Below are 16,319 nucleotides of genomic sequence, written 5' to 3'. Positions count from 1 at the left end.
AGAGTTAAATCAAATTCCCTCCAGCCAGGTCAGGTCCCTGACATTGGTCCTCCCAGCCACCAGCGGGCTACACGTCAGTGCTGACACTGTGGCTGTGGGTGACCACCTCCCTCATGGTGACAGAGCGGATGAGGTTGAGCTTGTGGTTGAAGCTGGCCAGGTCCATGGGCAGGTCCAGCTCCTGCTGCTGCACAGTCCTGTAGCTGATGCGCCCACCGCCGTTACGCAGCCTCTCAGAGGGGTGCTGCAGGTAGAAGGGCAGGGAGTAAGGCGTGCAGGAGGGGCAGAATGTATGGGAGCGTGTCACTGGTTTGCGGACCAGGGGCGGAGTGTAGACAAAGGCGGGCCCGTTAGACTCAGAGGGGGGCGTGGTCATCACGTCGAGGTCCCCAGCTGTGTGTACTGGTGTGGGGAGAGAGGACATGGTGGTGATGTCCGGTTGCTCCTCCTCCTCCCTCTCTGGCTCCTCCCTCTTACAGCAATAATACTGCAGAGAGAATCATATGAAAGAGTGAACAAGCTGGTCGCCGTAAACCCTGAGCATACATGCACTTATCATAGCTAAGTTAGACAAAACTATAACCTACCTGCAACCTACAGTAGCACAGTACTGCAACAATAGTCAGTAAGATGACTGTAGCTAGAATTCCACCACAGATAACCACTGTCCCGGCTGACATTCGAAGTCCTCTCCATCAACACTCTGCAGGAGAAGAGGATAGGAGGAGAGATGGATTGAAAGGGGGTGCGGTGCTTAAACTTACATCATCTGTCAGTTATGTACTGTAGATTTGTATCCTTGCCAACAGCCCTCATTGGGAATCTGATGTTGCTGCTTTTAGTGATCACTTCCACTCTTTGAATCAAAGGACAGGTCATAGTGCAGTAATTGCACATTACTTCAGATCATCTGGTCAACTTAAAGAGTCAAAATGGTGATATTGCCATTTTAGTGTAAGAACGTTTTGGAGAAAAAATAACACCTGGAGTTTCAGCCTGTTCAGGTGGGAGGGAGTTTCAGCCTGTTCAGGTGGGAGGGAGTTTCAGCCTGTTCAGGTGGGAGGGAGTTTCAGCCTGTTCAGGTGGGAGGGAGTTTCAGCCTGCTCAAGTGGGATGGAGTTTCAGCCTGTTCAGGTGGGATGGAGTTATGGCCCACAGCATGACATCAAAATCTGATCTGATTATTCTGACCAATGACCAGTCATGTTTTATTTGCATATGTGTCCTACTTTGAAGGGGTAAGTGGGGTTGGCTCTAGAGTCTAGAAGATCCTATAGCCTGTTCAGGTGGGATGGAGTTATGGCCCACAGCATGACATCAAAATCTGATCTGATTATTCTGACCAATGACCAGTCATGTTTTATTTGCATATGTGTCCTACTTTGAAGGGGTAAGTGGGGTTGGCTCTAGAGTCTAGAAGATCCTATCCAGCCAATCAAGGCTGTTTATGTTAATATATTTAAATGTGCATCAACACGCCTGAACGATCACACTGAGCATTTCAAAGGCGAAAGGAGGCTCAGGGAAATAAATTATAAAAAATATGTTTTAAGTTATTTTCATGAAATAAACCCACAGTGATGTATTAGAGATACAGTGATGATTTAAAAATGAAATTGAAAAGACTGCATGAGTGCTTTAAGCTATTTCACGGAAATACAGTATGTACATTAGAGGGGATATTGAAAAGCCATCGATTTACTAGTTTTAGAGAGACAATCAAGCTCAAATCCAATGGTTTATGCAGAGACATGGTAAAAGAACTGTGGCATATACTATAAATACACACGGTTGTATGATTCTTAAATTTAATCATATTCTCCTGATTTCCTGAGTCCATCTCAGCTTGCTTTTCCTACTGCTGAGACTGTTAGATACTGTGGGAAAGGTTCTTGGAACATGTCCTTGGGACCATCATGGAATAATGCATGGGAGTTACACAGCAGAAATGACATCAAACCCAGAAATAGCCCCAACACTAAGGCAGAGACAGAGAAAGGCTCCCATGTGAATTTCAATAAGATGCTCATTTTCCACCTGATTCTCACCTCCTATTAAATCAAAGCAATCAAATCCCAAAACAACCACTCACACATAATATTAATCAGGAATATTGTAGAAAATTTCATCAGACCAAAGTAGTTATGGACCAAAGTTGAAGATGCTTGATGCTGTAGATGTCTGGACTGTTCTATTTAGTGTCCCCTGCTCAAGCAAACGTTAATGGAATGGTCACTTCTAAAGCAGTTAGAAGTTATATGTGATAGGTTTGATAGTCAAACTCAGCTGGTATCTCATCTGAATAGCTATGAAAGACTAGCTTGTATGTAGAGCTACACAATTTCCCGTGATGACCATACAGATACTATATTCTCTAACAGAAAAATGTCTAACCTTGCTGAAGATATCTTGTGACAGATAAGGAAAATGGTGGCCACCACAAACGCTCAGACCATTATTTATCCTATCCTCCCTGAGTGTGGCAGCTCAGCTTGCCACATCTCTCAGACTTAAGCACCTCATCAGCCCCAGGATCCAGAGTCAACCAAACATATTGCATTCTGTTCTCATGACGAGCTGGCAGGGACATCAGTGTCCCTGAGCGTAGGGAGTCATTTTCACCCATAGATTCACCATCAAACACAAATCACTGGCCAAAGATATGCGGCCAAGACTCAAAAGGTAATCATGATCCACACTGTAGAACACACAATTACTTTCACAGTAGAGCTGGCATTATTGTATTGATCATGGCTCTCAGATTGGAATCTATTGAAATATATATTTCTGAGAACAATCTCTGACATGACCTCTAGAGACTCTAAAGACATTCAACCGACTCTCTAAGTCAATGGACAGGCTTTTACACTTGGTATTCTATCATCAACTAACCATGAACGTTTCCCTCAGACTGACAAAATGCTATTTAGTTGGAGAAAACTCAATTGTTTATTTGTTTAACAGATTTGTACAAGGCATCTAACCATAATAAACAATTGCAGTGTTGAACCATTGAAAAAAAATGCTAAAACCCCCACAGCACATTACAGATATAGGCTATAACATTAAATAATCGCTTGGTCCAAGACAGAGATGCATATCCGGGCTACGAGTGAAAAATATCCCCCACTGGCTACGCACTTTAGCCAATCTACCAGTCTGCACAGAGTTGCTTTAGGTTTTAATCGCACGGCTGCATGGAGAGCATATCAGCACCATGGACAGCCGCTCAGTGCCCAGAGCACGCGACCAGTGAACTGGATTGATCAAATACATGTCGTATTAAATGATCATGACAGCCTAGATAGTGTCTCTTTCACTCTCATGACACGTTTCACTTTCTATCTCTGTCTCATCGGATCTCTTTATCTATCCAGTTTCATGATCCAAACTTCTGCCTTCAAGATAGCACTTAGTCCACGTACAGTTATTTAAAAAGGCCATAATCACCCGAATATGACAGAACAAAGAAACACAAACTTTTCTCAATATACAATAAAGCAATTGCAAAAAGCAAAGGTTTTTATAATATGCCCAAATTAGCCAAGTTTAGCCAACTCCATGAGCACAAGCAAGACGGTCAATTCATTTTGTTAAAACAAAGACACCTGACCAATCAAACTACTTCATGAATAAACTACTCACGCGCAGGCTATAATCTTACCTCTATAAGTATTTGAATCGTCCCATGTTGCTTCTCCGGCGCCTACGGCTCCTGCAACACCGGTTCTGGGCATCCGTGTGGCAGCCACGTGACGCTCAAAGGCAGCCGCGCCTGAAGGTGATTGATAGAGTTTCAACAGAGAGGAATGGACCTCTCATAAGCTACTGCTACTCTTCGGAGCACACATTTGTCTTGTACCTTTAACACTGAACACCACAAAAGTGACTATCCCTGTGGATCTTCTGTGGTAAAGCACTTATTTCCTTGGGAAAAACGAGTCGAATCTAAAAGAAACCAAACATAATTAAATTGACATCACAATTTCCCAGGTTTATCGCCATCTGTCTCCATTTCCAAAAAGGGTTGAAGAGATGGGTGTTTGCAAGCAATATTGAAAGATAACTGAAGTAGGCCTACAAGTTTATTTGGATGCTTATGCAAGAATGGTTATGCGCAACTGAATTATTTCCCGCGCTCCCAAGTACATTTTCTCATTACCGCGCAATTTTATCAGGGACATTTGATAGGGGAACGCTGAAGAATGGCACTAATGATGTAAAATACATTACTAAAAAAATGAAATAAACTGCTAGAAATAAATAAAGATGACGACCCAAAAAGAGAAAAAAAGGTTGGTAATTGCACAGCGGATACCATGAAATATATTATCTTTTCCGCGAGCGTTGTCCTGTGCCGTCCCCTATGTATTGCACTTTTGCAGGACATCGGACCACGCGCGCATTAGTTTCCTCTGCTGATCTGACGAAATGTGGCCATGCGGCAAAGCAGCGGTGCGTTGTTTTTCATTGACGCACTTTTACTAAAGGGCATACAGTTGACTTTCATGATAGAATAACTGTGCATCTACAGGGTCATCGTTCTTTCCAGTTGATATGATATGGAGTAGGATGTAATTGATTAAAGCATCCTTGGTCGGTTTCCTTGAAGAATTGCCAAGAGTTGACAGTTATTAGGACAACTGGATGAGCTGTGTGGGATAGGACCTACTGATTACAATTTGATGGTATTTCTTCAGAAGGAAATACAACATTTACTATAAAGATAGAATAGAAATGCTGAATCCCTTATCATATCAATTTAGCACTAACAATGTTCATAGGAACACTGAGCTTGAACTTCTGATCTCAATAGTAGAGAAATCATCAAACATTGCCTTCATTGAGTCAGAAAGAATCAAATTGTCAGCTGGGAGAGGCACTGAGTCAGAATCATGGACTTAGTTTCCACAAGTATTATCTAACCTTTTCCTATTATCTAACAACCTTTCTCTCTCTCTATCTCGCACGCACGCAGGCAGGCACGGACACGCACGCACACACACACACACACAATCCCCTTCACCTCTACTCTCTCCCAGCACTTTGCCTGGCCCTGAAATCTTGTTCCCCACTGCTACCACTTTGAGAATGGCCAAGAAAAGAAGATAGTCTGAGGGAAGTGAAAAAAAGCACAGATTTTATTGCATTAATTATTCAGATGTTAAAGGAGGCTGAGATTCCACTGTATTGTACAGACAAGGATGTGTAATATTTATGAGTAGAGATGTGGTGTGATGATGGTTGGGTTATTTTCCGTCTTGTCCTGTTCTGCTTCGTCTTCCATTCAGGTCTGCTTGCGTTATCCCCATCACCCCATCAGGAGCCCATGAAGCACTGGTGGTGTACTGTATATCGACTGTGATCAGTGTAAGATGGCCTGAACACACTCATATAACCTGAACCATAATGGCACAACATCTCTGCAAACAAAAATGAGTTTTTAGGACATCCCGGAAAGTCACAAAATGGTTGCCTAAAGTCGTCAGGACGCTGTGTCATGGTCCCCTGGAGGTTTTGTCTAGTTCACAGTTTGTCCCGGGGACATTTTTAGTACATTCTTGGGATGTTGTGTCATGGTCCCCTGGAGGTTTTATTTAGTTCCCAGTTTGTACCGGGGACGTTTTTAGTACATTCTTAGGATGTTGTGTCATGGTCCCCTGAAGGTTTTGTCTAGTTCCTGGTTCTTGGGACGTCGTGTCATGGTCGCCTGGAGGTTTTGTCTGGTTTATTGTAGGCAATGTATGTGTAGGGACTTACAAAATTATACAGACTTTGTGGTGCAGCAGAATGAATAGCATGCCCCAAATCCAGAGGTTGTGAGTTAAAATTGCAGGTGTGGTCATATTGAAAAGTTAGTGCTAAGGGATGATGTCAAATGTAATCATATTGTAATTGATTGAAGATTTGTTTACTATTTTAGCTGACCAGCATACCACTTGTCACGAATATCACCGAAGGTGGCTCCCCTTCCCATTCGGGCGGCGCTCGGCGGTCGTCGTGGCCGGTCTACTAGCTCCACCGACGACGGTGGAGAGTCCAGACCAGGTTTCCACCGTGCGCATTCCCGCTGAGTATGCCGATTTGGCTATCGCCTTCAGTAAAAAGAAGGTGACCCAATTACCACCCCATCGACAGGGGGATTGCGTGATAAACCTCCAGGTAAATGCTGCACTGCCCAGGAGTCACGTGTATCCTTTGTCTCGGGAGGAGACGTTGGCTATGGAGACATATGTCACAGAAGCTCTGGGACAGAGGTACATTCGGCCCTCCATGTCCCCGTCTCCTCGAGTTAATTTTTTGTGAAGAAAAAGGAGGGTGGTTTGCGTCCGTGCATTGATTATCGGGGTCTCAATTCCATCACGGTTGGTTTTAGTTACCCACTACCTCTCATCTCTACGGTGGTGGAATCATTTCACGGGGCGCGGTTCTTCGCGAAACTGGACCTCAGGAGCGCATATAATCTGGTGCGTATTCGGGAGGGAGATGAGTGGAAAACCGCTTTTAGTACCACATCTGGCCATTATGAGTGCCTCGTCATGCCGTACGGTTTAAAGAATGCTCCAACCATCTTTCAACCCTTCGTCGACGAGATTCGCAGAGACCTGCACGGACAGGGTGTGGTGGTATATATTGACGATATCTTGATCTACTCCGCCACACGCGCCGCGCATGTGTCTCTGGTGCGCAAGGTTATTGGGCGACTGCTGGAGCATGACCTGTACGTGAAGGCGGAGAAATGTGAGTTTTCCAAACGAGCCGTTTCCTTCCTGGGTTATCGCATTTCCATCTCGGGGGTGTTGATGGAGTGTGACCGCGTCAAGGCCGTGCATAATTGACCGATTCCGACCACGGTAAAGGAGGTGCAGCGGTTCTTAGGGTTTGCCAATTACTACCGGTTTATCCAGGGTTTTGGTCAGGTAGCGGCTCCCATTACCTCACTGCTGAAGGGGGGGCCTGTGTGTTTGCAGTGGTCGGCAGAGGCGGACGGGGCTTTCCGTCGTTTGAAGGCGCTGTTCACCGACGCGTCAGTGTTGGCGCATGTGGACCCTTCTTTGGCGTTCATAGTGGAGGTGGATGCATCTGAGGCTGGGTTTGGAGCCGTGCTCTCACAGCGCTCGGGTACACCACCGAAGCTCCGCCCCTGTGCTTTTTTTCGAAGAAGCTTGGGCCGGTGGAGCAAAACTATGATGTGGGAGACAGGGAGTTGTTGGCTGTGGTTAAGGCCTTGAAGGTGTGGAGACACTGGCTCGAGGGGGCTAAGCACCCTTTCCTCATCTGGACTGACCACCGTAATCTGGAGTATATTGAGCAGCTAGGAGACTGAATCCTCATCGGGCAAGGTGGGCCATGTATTTCACCAGATTTCGATTTACGATCTCGTATAGACCAGGTTTCCTCAACACTAAGGCCGACGCGCTGTCGCGTCTCTACGACACCGAGGACCGGTCCATCGATCCTACTCCCATCATTCCGGCGGCTAGGCTGGTGGCACTGGTAGTATGGGAGGTGGACGCGGATATCGAGCGGGTGCTAAGGGAGGAACCTGCGTCTCCACAGTGCCCGGAGGGTCGTAGGTACGGGCCGCTTGCTGTTCATGATCAATTGATTTGGTGGGCTCATAGTCTACCCTCGTCGGGTCACCCGGGTATTTCGAGGACAGTGCGAAGTCTTAGGGGGAAGTACTGGTGGCCCACCTTAGTTAAGGACGTGCGATTCTATGTCTCCTCCTGTTCGGCGTGCGCCCAGAGTAAGGCTCCTAGGCACTTGCCACGAGGGAAGTTACAACCCCTCCCCGTTCCACAATGGCCGTGGTCCCATCTATCGGTGGACTTTCTCACTTATCTTCCCCCGTCTCAGGGAAACACGACGATCCTGGTCATTGTGGATCGGTTCTCTAAGTCCTGCCGTCTTATCCCGTTGCCCGGTGTCCCTACGGCCTTACAGACTGCGGAGGCTCTGTTCACCCATGTCTTCCGACACTACGGGGTGCCCGAGGACATCATTTCTGATCAGGGTCCCAAGTTTACATCACGAGTGTGGAAGGCATTTATGGAACGTCTGGGGGTCTCGGTCAGCCTGACCTCGGGGTATCACCCTGAGAGTAATGGGCAGGTGGAGAGAGTGAACCAGGAGGTGGGTAGGTTTCTGCGGTCATATTGCCAGGACCGGCCGGGGGAGTGGGCGAGATACATCCCCTGGGCTGAAATGGCCCAGAATTCACTAAGCCACCGTTTCAGTGCATGTTGGTGTACCAGCCGGTCCTGGTACCATGGTATCAGAGCCAGACCGAGGCTCCTTGCTGTGGAGGAGTGGGTGCAGCGCTCTAAGGAGACCTGGAGGCCCATCCAGGAGTCATTACATCAGGCGAGTGGACGGCAGAAGAGGAGCGCTGACCGTCACCGCAGTGAGGCCCCTGTGTTCGCAACGGGGGACAGGGTCTGGGGGAGGGGGGGGTACTGTCACGAATATCACCGAAGGTTGCTCCCCTTCCAGTTCAGGCGGCGCTCGGCGCTCGTCGTCGCTGGTCTACTAGCTGCCACCGATCCCTCTTTTCCCTTTTCGTTTGGTTTTGTCTAATTGTTTTCACCTGTTCCTTGTTGGGGTTTTTGGGTTGGGATTATTTAAGTTCGGTTAGCCCACCTGTGTTTGTGCGGGCTTGTAACTGTTTATGTTAGAGGTGTACTCTGATTATTGTTGGGTTTTCACTGTCCGGTATTACCAGTCCCACTTGGGTTTGGTATGTTACGCCTGTGTTCGGCGTCACCCATTGTACGTGTTCCTGTTTTGGACACTAAAGCGTTTTTTTCCCAGATACTTCTGCTCTCTGCGCCTGACTCCACACCCATCCTCTTTGGGTGTTACACCACTTACCTTAAAATCCCCATACCATACCATTTCATTACTTTACTTTTAATGGTTTGGGACACCTGGGACCATCATGTGACAAAAACCTCCAAAGGACCATGAGACAACGTCCTGGGAACTTACAGGGAACTACACAAAGGTCCCCAGAGAACGTTCCCTTGGGTCTATCATGCGAAGTCCTAAGGACTAGTAAAATGAAAGTCCTGAGAACGTCCTAAAAAGGTCCTGAAATGGTCCTCAGTGACGTCCTGGGAACTTACTGGGAACTAGACAAAGATCCCCCAGAGAATAATTATATATGTGTGTGTTTTATTGTCACACATCGGATGGGTGCAGTGAAATGTGTTGTTTTACAGGGTCCGCCATTGTAGTACAGCACGCCTAGAGCAAATTGGGTTTAAGTGCCTTGCTCAAGGGTACATTGACCGATTTTCCCCCTTGTCGGCTTAGGTATTCAAACAAGCGACCTTTCAGTTACTGGCCCAATAGTTTAACCTCTAGGCAACCTGCCACCCTATCATGCGATGGCCTAAGGACTTGTAAAACAAAAGTCCTAATAACATCCTAAAAAGGTTCTAATTACATAAAAGTCCCCCAGAGAATGTTCCCTTGAGACCATCATGCGACGTCCCCTTGACCATCATGAAACGCCCCCTTGTGGTCATTGAATGTTCTATGGATAACGTCACGCTGAAAACCTTTAAGGGACCTAATGGGAACGTCCCTGAACATCCCTAGGACATCCCCTGTTTACGGGGATACAAGTGTTTTGGAGATGTATCCCCACCACATGGTATGTATAACTGTATATAGTGTCTGATGCTTTGGTCTCAGCAGTATGATAGAACAGTATAGACCTGCCGGAACTGCAGATACAAAAATCAAGTGAACATGGTCCTTGTCTAAATAAACAAATAAAACACGGCTTTGAGGCAGGGTTCGGGGCAAGTATGCGTCCTGTGTTCAGAACTTCTCAGCAATTTCAAGTAAAGGAATACTTTTCTGCTCCTGCCTTAATGAAGTCAAACCCAACTGCAAAGAAATTCGCTACAGTTTCCTGCTGCTCACTTGACTTTCTTTCACTTGTTTTATCCTCTCCGCCTCATCTGTGTGTACTTGTCAATATCCCTCCCTGCTCTGGCGTCTGCCTGGGCTCTCTCCACCCCATACCCCTCCCTCCCTCCCTCCTCCCCCTCCCTCCCTCCCTCCCTCCCTCCCTCCCTCCCTCCCTCCCTCCCTCCCTCCCTCCCTCCCTCCCTCCCTCCCTCCCTCCCTCCCTCCCTCCCTCCCTCCCTCCCTCCCTCCCTCTCTCTCTCCCACCCCTCTCTCTCTCCCACCCCTCTCTCTCTTCCCCCCTCTCTCATTTGATTGCATGTCCGATAACGTTGGCTGTGCTGTTCACAGTTCAATACAACAAACATGGATCCAGTGTTGTCATCTACTTAGCATTGGTTCAATCGGTAATGTCGTACATTAGGGTACGGACACTTACTGTCAAGGTCACCTAACAAGCCCAGTCCACAGATACCAACTCTGTTTAATATGTGGTGCACTAGCTAACCCTTTGTATCCTCTGAATTGAATCGATTCACACTATAGGTTTCAATGGATGTTCACTCATCTGAAACATGATTCTTTGGAATCGCTTGTGGCGTGCTTATAATAAATGTAATCTCTATACAAAGTCGATTTGACCATTTTGACTTATAAATGCCTTTTTTCAAGGGTTGGCAAAACTGTTTATATTGTTCAATAAAATCCATCATATGGGTTCACTATTTCTCCATTACTCTTTCTCTTACTATAATGTTCCCTTCTGATCTTCTTTCTTTGCTGTCTATGAAAATGTCAGGTTCAAAAAAGATCCCTACATCTGGGTTTGTGTCATTCCAAAGCTCAGATGTATGCATGACTTACCTAACTGACTAGAACTGAGAAAAAGACACAAAGGCATGGACAAGCTGGTGAATGTTTAATGTGGCCAGGCATAATGATACCCACCAACTGTTATTGCGCTTCCTGTATCTCTCATTCTGACAAGTCCCCTGTTCCGAAGCACTGATGTGTTGTACACGCATGGGCTCATTCAGAGGGATACGGAGAACATGATTTGAAACCCAAAGCATGTCGGACTCCTTATACAAGAGACCACAAGAACAACAGCAGGCTTGCTACAGTACAGCAGTGGGGGCTGGTGGGAGGAGCCATAGAAGGATGGGCTCATTGTAACGTCTGGAATGGAAATAATAGAATGGTATCAAATACATCAAACATCATATGGAAACCACATGATAGACTCCGTTCCATCCATTCCATTCCAGCCATTATAATGAGCCCATCCTCCTACAGATCCTCCCACCAGCCTCCACTGCAGTACAGTAGCGTACAAACACAGCTGCTCCTGCAGCTCCACTATATTACCTCCTTGTGTAACTCTTCGGCTGCACTTGAGGCTTATTCTCCATAATTATAGCAATAACCATTTATGCAGAATCCATCATAAGAGATAGCCATAGAAAAAACTGAGCTCAATATGGGCTTGACAGAACCCTACACTATCTCCCTGCTGCGGGTATTGATTTGTAGTGCTGCAGTGCTGAGTCTATGGACACCCGGGGCCCATAAAACTTCCCTCTGGGCACTGCCCATCCCATCTGATCACTCATACCGAATGACTGAATGAGAGGAGCTCCTGCAACTGGCAGATATACAGATTGATACAGCTGCTGAGGAGTCTATCTCAAACATCAACCAGTCAGAAGTCATTTGAATGTTAAGGATCGTTTGTGAATTTTGGTGGTGTATCGTGACTGTCCGAATAAGATTGGGGTAGAAATAGTCCTATGTTTATAACCAATTACTTTTGGCATATGGACAACGCTGCATTTCACAGTTATGATGATAGTTACTGACAGTTCTTCAGCACACATTGCAGTTTGTTAATGTCAAAATATCTAGGCTGACAAGATGAGTCCTCTTGCTTGTGGCATCCAGCTCCAGCTTTGCCCAATCAGATTTTGACTAACAAGCCCAAGGCAGGCTCTAATGAACTGCAGTTTTGGGAAAGATTCACATCCAGATAACCCACGCACGAGGTACGAGGCAAGTTTGAGGGAGTTCTTCACAGAGTTTAGACTAGAGACGCAGAAGCCAAAGAGCTATTGAGAAGAAGGGCTGCTGTGGTTGACTCCTTTGTTTGCCAGTTTCCCAACCTACAATGAATTTATAGGGCTTTATAAAAAGAGGTCACATTGCATGAGCAACCAGACCAATTGGCCTTAGTCATGTACTCCTATCTGAAACCTGTCTGGGTAGAGTGTACTGGCATATTGATGGATAGAATTGGGGAAAACATGTTTCATTGCTTGTTTGCAATGTCCATTTTCCTGATTGATTGAATCGATACAGATCCATACAACTAGTAGTGTATAAGTTTCTATATGAGAAGTTCAGTGACCAACCTCATGGCCATGTTGGAGAGTAGTAAACAACATGTAGTCAACTAGTCATTTAACTACATATTTGCAGTAGTTTGGTGGTAGTTGAACTAAAATCAAATCTTGGTGGTGTTTTCAGTAGTTAATTACTTTTTTTGTTGCCATTTAGCGGTGTAGCTAACTACTGGAACTACATACTACTTTTTTTGTAAAAAGAAAAGATATGGGTGAAGTAGGGAAGAATTACCTTTATTTTTCGGCATCCGACCTGCCTAATTCTCACTTGAAACGTGTGTTTAATAGGCTAAATTACACATTCTGGTAACATCTGACTCCAGAGGGATCTGTCTTACAATTTGTAGTCTATGAAATATCAGATGTAGATATGATAATGCATCACTTAGTAGTTTGGATGTAGTGAACTACTTTTTCAATGTAACTTTAGAAAAGTAAACTATATTTTTCTTAAGGGTAGCTTTAGTGTAGCTTAACTTCTTCCATTGTGAAGTAATTGTAGCTTGGTAGGCTCTATTTTCAGAGAATCTTCCCCAACACTGCCTGTTGGAATCTCTTGGACACACTACATGACCAAAAGTATGTGGACACGTGCACATCCATCACCTCTTTCCAAAATCATGGGCATTAACATGGAGTTGGTCCCCCCTTTGCTGCAGCAACAGCCTCCACTCTTCTGGGAAGGCTTTCCACTAGATGTTGGAACATTGCTGCGGGGACTTGCTTCCATTCAGCCACAAGAGTATTAGTGAGGTCGGGCACTGATGCTGGGCAATTAGGCCTGTCTTGCAGTTGACGTTCCAATTCATCCCAAAGGTGTTCAATAGGGTTGAGGTCAGGGCTCTGTGCAAGCCAGTCAAGTTCTTCCACAACGATCTTGACAAACCATTTCTGTATGGACCTCGCTTTGTGCACAGAAGCATTGTCACGCGGAAACAGGAAAGGGCCTAAAACTGTTGCCACAAAGTTGGATTCACAGAATCGTCTAGAATGTCATTGTACAGTGCCTTCGGAAAGTATTCAGACCTCATGACTTTTTCCACATTTTGTTACGTTGCAGCCTTATTCCAAAATTTATTATTTTTTTTACTCAGCAATCTACACAATACCCCATAATGACAAAGCTAAAACAGGTTTTTAGAATTATTTTTGGAAAAGTATTACAAATAAAAAACAGAAATTCCCTTATTTACATAAGTATTCAGACCCTTTGCTACGAGACTCGAAATTGAGCTCAGGTGCATCCTGTTTCAATTGATCATCCTTGAGATGTTTATACAGCTTGATTTGAGTCCACCTGTGATAAATTCAATTGATTGGACATGATGGCAAACCTGTCTATTTAAGGTCCCACAGTTGACAGTGCATGTGAGAGCAAAAACCAACCATGAGGTCGAAGGAATTGTCCGTAGAGCTCTGAGACAGGACTGTGTCGAGGCACAGATCCATCATTCTTAAATGGAAGAAGTTTGGAACCACCAAGACTTCTTATAGCTGGCCACCCGGTCAAAATGAGCAATCGGGGGAGAAGGGCCTTGGTCAGGAAGCTGACAAAGTACCCGATGGTCACTCTGACAGAGCTCTTGAGTTCCTCTGTGGAGATGGGAGAACCTTCCAGAAGGACAACCATCTCTGCAGCACTCCACCAATCAGGCATTTATGGTAGAGTGGCCAGATTGAAGCCAGTAAAAGGCAAATGGCAGCCCGCTTGGAGTTTGCCAAAAGGCACCTAATACTCTCAGACCAAGAGAAACAAGATTCTCTGGTCTGATGAAACCAAGATTGAACTATTTGGCCTGAATGCAAAGCGTCACGTCTGGAGGAAACTTGGCAGCATTATGCTGTGGAGATGGTTTTCAGTGGCAGGGACTGGGAGACTAGTCAGGATCGAGGGAAAGATGAACGGAGCAAAGTACAGAGAGATCCTTGATGAAAACCTGCTCCAGAGAGCTCAGGACCTCAGACTGAGGCAAAGGTTCACCTTCCAGTAGGACAACCCTAAGCACACAGCCAAGACAATGCAGGAATGACTTTGGGACAAGGCTCTGAACGAAGAATGGGAGAAACTCCCAAAATATACAAACTTGTAGCACCAGTGCTTCAACAAAGTACTGAGTAATGGGTCTGAAAACTTACGTAAATGTGACATTTAATTTATTTTGTATTTTTATAAATGAGCAAAAAATTCCTAAACCTGTTTTTGCTTTGTCATTATGGGATATTGTGTGTAGATTGATGACGGGAAAAAAACGATTTAATCAATTTTAGAATAAGACTGTAACGTAACAAAATGTGAAAAAAGTCAAGGGGTCTGAATACTTTCCGAATTCACTGTATGCTGTAGCATTTAGATTTCCCTTCACTGAAATTAAGGGGCCTAGCCAGAACCATGAAAAACATCCCCAGACCATTATTCCTCCACCACCAAACTTTACAGTTGGAGCTATGCTTTGGAACAGGTAGCGTTCCCCTGGCATCCACCAAACCCAGATTTGTCCGTCGGACTGCCAGATGGTGAAGCGTGATCCCTCACTCCAGACAAAGCATTTCCACTGTGTCCAATGGCGGCGAGATTTACACCATTCCAACCAACGCTTGGCATTGCGCATGGTGATCTTAGGCTTGTGTGCGGCTGTTCGGCCATGGAAACCCATTTCATGAAGCTTCCAACGAACAGTTCTTGTGTTGACGTTGTTTCCAGAGGCCGTTTGAAACTCGGTGGTGAGTGTTGCAGTCAACAACAGACCTTTTTTTTTACACGCTACGCACTTCAGAACTTGGTGGTCCCGTTCTGTGAGCGTGTGTGGCCTCCACTTCGCTTCTGAGACGTTGTTGCTCCTAGACGTTTCACTTCACAATATCAGCACTTACAGTTGACCAGGGCATCTCTAGCAGGACAGAAATTTGATGAACTGACTTGTTGGAAAGGTGACATCCTATGACGGTGCCACGTTGAAAATCACTGAGCTCTTCAGTAAGGCCATTTTCCTGACAATGTTTGTCTATGGATATTGCATGGCTGTGTGTTCTATTTTATACACCTATCAGCAACGGGTGTGGCTGAAATAGCCAAATTCACTCATTTAAAGGGGTGTCCACATACTTGTGTATCTTTATTATATTTTTGTTAACTTCAGGGGGATAGGAGGTAGTCCATTAAAGATCAGGCTCCTGGCTAGACAGTGACTTTAGTGTGAAGGTTTCAGTTTTGTGGGTGTAAACGGCTTTAGTTGAAATCGCCAAAAGTGCTGCGGGCAAGGAAATACCAGACCTCATAGCTGCCCCCAAAATCCCAAACCTCAATGTTTATAAAATATATAGAGTTAGCCTCGAGTTACTGTCTCTGATGTCAGAATGCATGGGAGGTTACCACTTAGCGCCCTCTCCATGCGTCATCAATGGGTCTGGGTATGAGGGTTCAGAGTCTGGATTCATTCAAACATCTCTCAGCTCCCGGACATTAGAAAAACACCCTCACCTGTAGACAAAACAAAGTAAGAACCTGTCTTCCACCTGTCTTTGCGGTTCAGGGTGTTTTTCCTTTCTTTTCATTTGTTTCCAGTAATTTGCTAGATCTATATCTTTCAGAACCACTCAACATGGTTTTCTGTTTTGGGTCAAGAGTTTCAATGCACTGACTGAAGTAAATTCAACACTGCAAGTGAGCTGCCTCAGACTTCAACCTAAATTCCCCTGGAGAACTTTACTCAGAGCAGAATGCTGATATTTGACCCTCACTTGCTTTGAGTATACATAATAACAAAGCAGCACTGAATACAGTGTGTATGTTGGTTTCTAGTTATTCACTGTATGATCTATGACATAACTGGAGCAGCTACTCAGAAATAGAGGAAATGCACGCTTTATAAGTTAAAAAAACACACAAAAAGTAATTTTCTCAAACACAAACACCAGTATAGTTTGTGAATCCGAGCTACATCACTTCAGTTAATCTCCTAGACCATCCATGTCCCAACTGATTACAAACTCCCCAAACCC

At 45.3% G+C, this 16,319-nt stretch overlaps 1 protein-coding gene across 1 annotated transcript; it reads right to left on the bottom strand.

The window, feature by feature from the left end:
• Window positions 1–67: 67 nt before the first annotated feature.
• On the bottom strand, window positions 68–680 carry LOC135513566 (protein FAM163B-like). Its single transcript, XM_064936455.1, has 2 exons — window positions 588–680; window positions 68–487 (listed from the first exon to the last, which is right to left on the bottom strand). The coding sequence occupies exons 1-2, from the start codon at window positions 678–680 to the stop codon at window positions 68–70; spliced, it is 513 nt and encodes a 170-aa protein (XP_064792527.1).
• Window positions 681–16,319: the final 15,639 nt, after the last annotated feature.

This window comes from Oncorhynchus masou, chromosome 25, assembly GCF_036934945.1.
Source record: "Oncorhynchus masou masou isolate Uvic2021 chromosome 25, UVic_Omas_1.1, whole genome shotgun sequence".
Lineage (NCBI taxonomy): Eukaryota > Metazoa > Chordata > Actinopteri > Salmoniformes > Salmonidae > Oncorhynchus > Oncorhynchus masou.
The sequence above is the reverse complement of the archived record's forward strand: the minus strand, read 5'-3'. Positions and strand labels throughout refer to the sequence as shown.

Coding starts and splice junctions, on each gene's coding strand:
- LOC135513566 (XM_064936455.1), bottom strand. CDS start 680: ATGTCAGCCGGGACAGTGGTTATCTGTGGTGGAATTCTAGCTACAGTC. Junction 488..587: donor TGTGCTACTGTAGGTTGCAG/GTAGGTTATAGT, acceptor TTCTCTCTGCAG/TATTATTGCTGTAAGAGGGA.